General features: G+C 46.0%; 1 protein-coding gene across 1 annotated transcript in view; it reads right to left on the bottom strand.

Annotated features, from left to right (window-relative positions):
* Nucleotides 1-3,796: 3,796 nt before the first annotated feature.
* Nucleotides 3,797-8,365, bottom strand: part of surf4l (surfeit 4, like) — a 19,606-nt gene continuing 15,037 nt past the window's right edge. Inside the window, exon 6 of the mRNA XM_048244288.1 lies at nucleotides 3,797-4,314. Coding sequence (XP_048100245.1) covers nucleotides 4,048-4,314 — 267 coding nt within the window. The 3' untranslated portion in view covers nucleotides 3,797-4,047. The remainder of the gene's footprint in view (nucleotides 4,315-8,365) is intronic.

The raw sequence follows: 8,365 nt of genomic DNA, 5'->3' as shown, positions 1-8,365 counted from the left end.
CCGCGAAAATCCGATGTTGAGCACGAGCTCTCATCTTGGCGTACATGTTGGTGGGCGGGTACCTATCCGGCGGCTACAGCCAAACATTATTCAGTGCGTATTTCTTGAGGAGCCTATAAGAAGACGTGCATATTATGGTTGTTTATCCATCATATGACAAATAAAGAAAATTCTATTGATCTTCTTTCGTTGTTGTTTGTCCCGAACAAACATAGCCTAAACATGATTAAAGACAATAAATTACACAACAGCGGCATAAAGACTTTGTCTCGTTGCACCATGGGTCTCCAACAGCTCTCAACCTATAGCCGCCCCCTTTGGAGCTCGCCAGAGGCTGAAGCACTAGGCTACTACATTTAAACACAATTATTGCCGCGAGGCATTCCAGCCTTAACCTGGCAATAGCCAGATGAATTTCGCTCCGCCTAGCTCCACTCATCCATCTGGAACCGATCCATTGAAGTGTTGCTTCAGAAGACTGGGCCTAATTAAAAAATGCTTGCATATGATTGAATAAGCCACTTGTCCGTCATCTATTGACGTGCTACTTCAACCACTCACATCAAAGCCAACCCGTGACGCTAATAACAGACTCACAGTCGCTTCTACGCTATGTCACATCTATGAAACTCCCGCCCTGCGTCCTGATTGGCTAAACCATAAAGTTGGCTGGAGAAATCACTCTCAATGGAAGAGGTCCCAGATGGATGTGAGTGAAGCTAGGCGGAGCTAAGCGGAACGACATTCATCTGGCTAGGGTCAGGTTATTCCAGCCTACGAATTTAATAAAAAGTAAACCATGCATAATTTAAAAAAAAAAATCAATTTAGGCTACTTCGCTATGCAATAAGGTTTCCATTAGAGCACAGCGCCGCGTTCAATGAATGAAGGAAAGGCCTTGTCTACTTAATAAACAGCTGGAAATTCCAACACTTTTTCAACTACGAAAACTTTACAGTGATCATCAAATACCCTCTAGATTTAAATGCCCATCAGTCTCAACATTTAACTATATAATACAAGTCAAAAAGTAAATTAAATCCTATACCAAAACCGAAAATCGTCTGCGTTTGATAGCCTGGTATGCCGCTCCAAACAAAGCATGTCTCACAATAGCGTTACAATGTAAAAATAAAGGTCTGCCTCGAATAAGCCTACCTCAAATAAATAGTGCCTGTGCTTTGCAGCCCTAAGTAAATAGCAGACCCTGAACATAATTTAGGATTCTACGGAAAGTATGCAATCAAAAGCGATGTTGGGCGCCTGGCGATGCTCTGGCCGTCTACTGTGCCTCTGACACGCTGCCTCATTTGGATGGTAACTCCACAGGTGGCCTTGAGATTGGATGTCGTGGATGCGTAAAGTAAACTGTTTTTGCTGAGTCCGCGAACAACATTCTCTTTAACCGTTACTTTACCATCTGCGGTGTACAACTCAAAGTAAATACACCACATTTTAGATGAGTTGGGGGCGTAATTGTCCGCTCAGGCTGACCGTTCTGTGCGTTATCTTCAATAATATTGAATATCTTCAATATTATTTTCAAAACAGGGTGGCTATTGAGGGCTCTGGCTCCAGTCATTATTGTGGCTACTGGCTATTATTGGCTTGATTTGGTCATGGGCCAACGAATCGTTTAGAGCACCCGCTATGAGATGCGCAAACAATACAATAAAAACAAACTAATCATAGACTGTAAAATGCGCTACACCTGGCACTAAAACCGAATAGTTTATTTATAGTTAGACTCACGGATATTTCCGTCATGTTGAATGCATATTTGCAGCAGGACAGCAGGCAGACCGCTGTGTTATCCAATGAAATTAAGTTGCGCTTCAGGGCGACTCCACTCGGACTCCATGCGCGTTCCCGAGCCACTTTTCTTCTTCTTGTTATGAGGCAAGAACTTTATGTGCATTATCGCCACCCTCTTACTGGAGGACGACTCTCTTGTTGGTCCATGCGTCATTTCCAGCTTTGTAACTTGGCGCATGGTCAGAGCCGACTGGCGCTGGATCCGAACCCCAGTGTTCAAGATGCCGTTGACTATGAATTGGCCGGATTTACTAGCCTAGCCTCCACCATTCATTTGTATGGAGGGCGGGACTTAGTCACTCTCTCCAGTTATATATAATACCTCCATGTTGAGACCCTTGCCCTAGAGGCTGCTGGGTAAAGGTGCTGGCCCTAGAGGCTGCTGGGTAAAGGCGCTGGCCCTAGGGGTCAGTTGGGTGCTGCTGGGGGGCCCAGGTCTTCTTACTGCCCCTCTTCCTCACCCACACAGCTACCCCCCAGCCTCCCAATGCCCTCACTGCCCAGCCTGCAGGGGGCAGCAGTCCTCAGCGGGGCAGAGGAGCAGAGGGGCCTGACACCAGGCAGCGAAGGAGGCACCAGGGCCGGACACCGCGTACGAGGAGGCTCATGGAGAGTGAGGGGCAGGGGAGGACGGGCAGTGAATCTTAACTACAAACTTTGAGGGGCAGCCGTGGCCTACTGGTTAGCGCTTCGGACTTGTAACCGGAGGGTTGCCGGTTCGAACCCCTACCAGTAGGCACGGCTGAAGTGCCCTTGAGCAAGGCACCTAACCCCTCACTGCTCCCCGAGCGCCGCTGTTGATGCAGGCAGCTCACTGCGCCGGGATTAGTGTGTGCTTCACCTCACTGTGTGTTCACTGTGTGCTGAGTGTGTTTCACCAATTCACGGAGTGGGATAAATGCAGAGACCAAATTTCCCCTCACAGGATACATACTATATCATACTTATATACAACTACCACCGCACCCAACCCAACTACCACCACACCCAACCCAAAAGTAAATAACAACAGCTTTTTTTTCATAATTTCCCTTTATGATTTCACAACATATTTTAACACATAGAAAACACCACAGTCTTTAGTTTTTCTTTCATACAAACAGTAAGAGTCAGAGTCAGAAACCAAAGGGAGTAATCTGCTTTGCTTGTTAAAAACACTTGAACCAACTGTAAACTCTTAAAAGTGCCCTGACAACAGACTTAACAGCACTTGATAACAGTCAAATATCATTTACAGACACAGATCAATTCATTTCTCCTAAAATACAAAATGTCCGAAAGCTTCTTAAGGCAATGAATGGAATGTTCTGGGTGTTTTAACTCCTCCTAACAATAAGATGGACGACCCTCATGTGCCCACAACCAGCACGCCCCCTCTTGCCCCTGGAGTGGCAGTGTGTATGTGTGAGTGTGTGTGTCCAGATTGTCAGTGTGTGAAGAGTGTATTTGTGTGTATATATATTAGGACTTTGTGTGAGAGGGCGAGTATGTGTATATCAGAACTGTGCGTAGGTAGTAAGTAGTGTGTGTGTGTGTGTGTGTGTGTGTGTGTGTGTGTGTGTGTGTGTGGCCCACAAGTCCAAGAGCCCAGAGAGAGACATGAGGCCAGTGCAGGTGTGTGTGTGTGTGTGAGAGAGAGCCAGTGCAGGTGTGTGCGTGCAGGTGTGTGCGGCCCACAAGTCCAAGAGAGACATGAGGCCAGTGCAGGTGTGTGTGTGTGTGTGTGAGAGAGCAAGTGCAGGCTCTCGTGGTCACTCCCTCCTGACGGAACACTGACCCAACAAGCCAGCGTTAACCTGCCGGGCTTTAGGACCCAGAGGCTGGCGTCTGGCCGTGTAGTTGGGGACTGAGCTGGACTTGTGGGTTTGTCTTCGGTCATTAACACTGAAGACGTAGAAAGACACACGCGGGCGTTCTAGGTGGTTATGCAGAGACTAGGTGGTTATGCAGAGACACCTTGAGGCGTTCTATGCATGCAGAGACACCTTGGGCGTTCTAGGCGGTTATGCAGAGACACATGCGGGCGTTCTAGGTGGTTATGCAGAGACACACTCAGAGAAACACAAGTAATGGTGACGCTCACGTGTCATATGGAGGAGTAGAATACATAGTAGATAAATAGAGATATATCTGCTCTCTTTAACAAAGTGCCTGAACAACTGTGGGGGGGGGGGTTTGGTCCTGGGGTGCTGGGTCGAGGGCGTCGTCCTGGTGTCTGTTGTCGTGGCGACCTCACCACTCCTTCTTCTTCTCGTCCATGGACACGCCCCCCGGGCCGCGCGCCACCACGAGCAGCAGGCCGCCGATCACCGACGTGGTCTGGAAGAAGTCGTACTTCAGGAAGTCGTGCATGGGCTTGTGGGACGGAATGTTCCAGAAAGCGTTGAAGGACGCGTTGATGATGAGCAGCCAGATGACCAGTGTCAGCGCCGCCAGCTTGGTCTTGAAGCCCACGGCCACCAGCACAATCAGGGCTGTGCCCACCAGGTTCTGCAGGATCTGATGCGCACACACACACACGCATGCATGCACACGCACACACGCATACGCACGCGCACACACACACACACACGTTTACCATTAATGCTACAACAGTGTTAGCCATAAGCACTGTGATTCTTGCATTACTAAAATGTGTGTGTGTGCGTGTGTCATATGTCAGTGTGTGTGAGAGAGAGAGAGTGAGTGAGTGAGAGAGGTGTCTTTAATATTTGCGGTGTGCGTGTGTCCTGTGTCAGTGTGTGTGTGAGAGAGAGAAAGTGAGTGAGAGAGAGATAAGTGTCTTGAATACTGTGTGTATGTGTGTATGTGTGTGTGTGTGTGCGGTGAGAGGCTAGGAGCCTGTTGGCTGTGAGTGAGTGAGTGAGTGAGTGAGTAAGTGAGTAGGGGTGTGGAGAGTACTGAAAATCTATACTCCAGTGAAAGTACAATTACTCCCTTCAAGAATTACTTGAGTAAAAGTAAATATTCCCAACTGAGAAATCTACTCAAGTAAAAGTACAATTACTCCCTTCAAGAATTACTTGAGTAAAAGTAAATATTCCCAACTAAGAAATCTACTCAAGTAAAAGTATAAAAGTACTTTGTTAATAAATTATTTAAGTGACCGGTTACTTTTTTGTACATGTTTATGTGTTTGATGGCCCTTTAAACTAAAGGGATACAAAAGTATGCTTTACGCCTGTTTGCGCATTTGCTTTTCTCCTCCTCTGTAGGCTAATCATATAGGCAAACATATTTTAAAAGCCTAATTCTAATAAATAGAATATATAGAATAAATATATTTTATTATGACCGCCGCTAGCGAAGCGCTCATATAGGGACCTTATATCAGGTACTGGTTATTATGACCGCCGCTAGCGTAGCGCTCATATAGGGACCTTATATCAGGTACTGGTTATGATGGCCGCCGCTAGCGTAGCGCTCATATAGGGACCTTATATCAGGTACTGGTTATGATGGCCGCCGCTAGCGTAGCGCTCATATAGGGACCTTATATCAGGTACTGGTTATGATGGCCGCCGCTATAGTGAAGCGCTCATATAGGGACCTTATATCAGGTACTGGTTATGATGGCCGCCGCTAGCGTAGCACTCATATAGGGACCTTATATCAGGTACTGGTTATGATGGCCGCCCAGCTAGGCGTAAGCGGCTCATATAAAGGGACCTTATATCAGGTACTGGTTATGATGGCCGCCCGTAAGCGTAAGCTCATATAGGGACCTTATATCAGGTGCTGGTTATGATGACCGCCGCTATAGCGTAGCGCTCATATAGGGACCTTATATCAGGTACTGGTTATGATGGCCGCCGCTAGCGTAGCGCTCATATAGGGACCTTATATCAGGTGCTGGTTATGATGACCGCCGCTATAGCGTAGCGCTCATATAGGGACCTTATATCAGGTACTGGTTATGATGGCCGCCGCTAGCGTAGCGCTCATATAGGGACCTTATATCAGGTACTGGTTATTATGGCCGCCGCTAGCGTAGCGCTCATATAGGGACCTTATATCAGGTGCTGGTTATGATGGCCGCCGCTATAGTGAAGCGCTCATATAGGGACCTTATATCAGGTACTGGTTATGATGGCCGCCGCTAGCGTAGCGCTCATATAGGGACCTTATATCAGGTACTGGTTATGATGGCCGCCGCTATAGTGAAGCGCTCATATAGGGACCTTATATCAGGTACTGGTTATGATGGCCGCCGCTAGCGTAGCGCTCATATAGGGACCTTATATCAGGTACTGGTTATGATGGCCGCCCGTAAGCGTAAAGCTCATATAGGGACCTTATATCAGGTACTGGTTATGATGGCCGCCGCTAGCGTAGCGCTCATATAGGGACCTTATATCAGGTGCTGGTTATGATGACGCTCATATAGGGACCTTATATCAGGTGCTGGTTATGATGGCCGCCGCTATAGCGTAGCGCTCATATAGGAACCTTATATCAGGTGCTGGTTATGATGACGCTCATATAGGGACCTTATATCAGGTACTGGTTATGATGACCGCCGCTAGCGTAAGCGCTCATATAGGGACCTTATATCAGGTACTGGTTATGATGGCCGCCGCTAGCGAAGCGCTCATATAGGGACCTTATATCAGGTACTGGTTATGATGACCGCCCGCTAAGCGTAAGCTCATATAGGGATTAAGCAACGGTTTTTTTTTTTTTTTTTTTTTCCCCCCCCGTCATCTACTTCCTGAATTTTTGGTCAGCGATACCGGGACACGAACCACGGTGCACATGAAATTTGGTGTGTATGTAGCCCCACTAGACTTTTACGGAAAAATTTTGTTTTAGCCCCGGGGGCCACTCCCCCGTGCTGGAGCCCCGAACCGCCAAAAAGCAGTTTTTCCTAAATAACCGACCTGAACCGTGGCACTGAGGATGAAGAATCTTTTATGGTATGTTGGTCTCAAGGGCCCACATCAACCTGGCCCATAATCACTCATTTGTGATTTGCACCCCCACCGGTAAAAAATGAAAATGCAATATTATTCTGCTTTAATCGCCCCTATCTTCAGTTAAGATGTTCAGAACTGCACCAAATTGTATGTGTATGATTGACCTGACATTCTCTGGGGGTATGCCAAGTTTCGTAGAATTTCATCCATGGGGGGGGGTCTAAAAAAAATTAGGTTATGTGTACATTTAGTGACTGTACACTCATTGGCCTGTAGATGGCGGTGCACACATATCCACATGCACACACACACAGGCACCCACATACTATCGGTATTAGAACGGCCAATACATAATTACAAATTCAGTAGGATTAAAAGAAAGCCAAAATAAATATTCATCCACCATCATAATCATGGCTGCATTTCCAGTATTGGCAATAAGTAGTCGTTTGTCCACTAGATGGCGCATCGTTGCAGTGAGACGTAATTTTGTTGGAAGTTAAAAGTGGGTTGGAAAAACAATGGACGCTTCCTACAAGGACTGTAGTTTGTAGTTAACGTCTAATAAGGAAAGGACGATGTTCACATGAAATGTAATTCCCATTTCTTCTTGAAGCCGAAATAAATCTGAGGATGTTTATCGGACATGCTTGGTTTTTACTGCAGAATGCGTTAATCTTATAATATCAATAAGGACCTAGGTAATGTTACCGTTAGCGTTGGTTGAGTGATGGAGGCCAATTTGATTGATTGCATTTGTAGAAAACTATAAATGCGGCTATACCAAGCAAATTGATAGCAGCACTGTAATTGTATCTTTCAACTGTCATTTGTTGCACGTTCTACAAAAATCATTCTGTGCAATGGAAGATTTACCAACGTTACACCGGTCTGATACAGTTTTGCCTATACATGCGTGAGACTGAGACGCCTGTTTATTTTGTTTTAAGTGCGTGCAGGGTGTGAGAGGGGAATCGATGTGCTTTGATTCCAGCTTGGTAGTTGTAGTCTGTGAAATTAAAAAGCATGTATGTGTGAAGTATCCAAACAATGACACCTTCATTTCATTATGGCTGCTTTAGCAACACACCATAACCTACTGTGTAGTGGGTCCCATTTAGAAGTGGCTACTTCATTCGCGCTTTCCTTGACTCATGGAGCTGCGTGAATTTTATTACAACTTTTCGCCACGATATGGCAGTTTAAGTCCGCTTGATACTGTAAAGGCGTAAGCCATTGGTTTCAAAGGAGATTTTATTTGTGTCGCCAGCATAGCCTATTGACAATTTATGTTGTAAATAGGCCTACCTTATAAGCCTACCTGTAGCTTAGGAAGCTAACAGCTTTCTATTAGGATCTAGTTTGTTAGTTACAGTTTTGTCATAACTCCCTGATGCATTTTGCATTTAGAATAGCCAGAGCGTGTATATCTCAATCGGAAAAATTAAACAATATCGGGTGCCTATGGACTAGGCTGGGTGAACCCAGCGTGATCTGCCAGCTATTTATTTTTTGATTTCTTAAAAGATTGAGCTTGGTCTGGTGAAAGCCAGACTAGCCATGGACCTCAGTTACACAATGCAAGGGAACATGAATCAGCCTATATTTGCACTGAACAATAGGGACAACAGCTC

The sequence above is a fragment of the Alosa alosa genome, chromosome 5 (assembly GCF_017589495.1).
Source record: "Alosa alosa isolate M-15738 ecotype Scorff River chromosome 5, AALO_Geno_1.1, whole genome shotgun sequence".
In the NCBI taxonomy this organism is placed as follows: domain Eukaryota; kingdom Metazoa; phylum Chordata; class Actinopteri; order Clupeiformes; family Clupeidae; genus Alosa; species Alosa alosa.
Note: the sequence above shows the minus strand (reverse complement) of the source record. Positions and strands in the feature narration are given on the sequence as shown.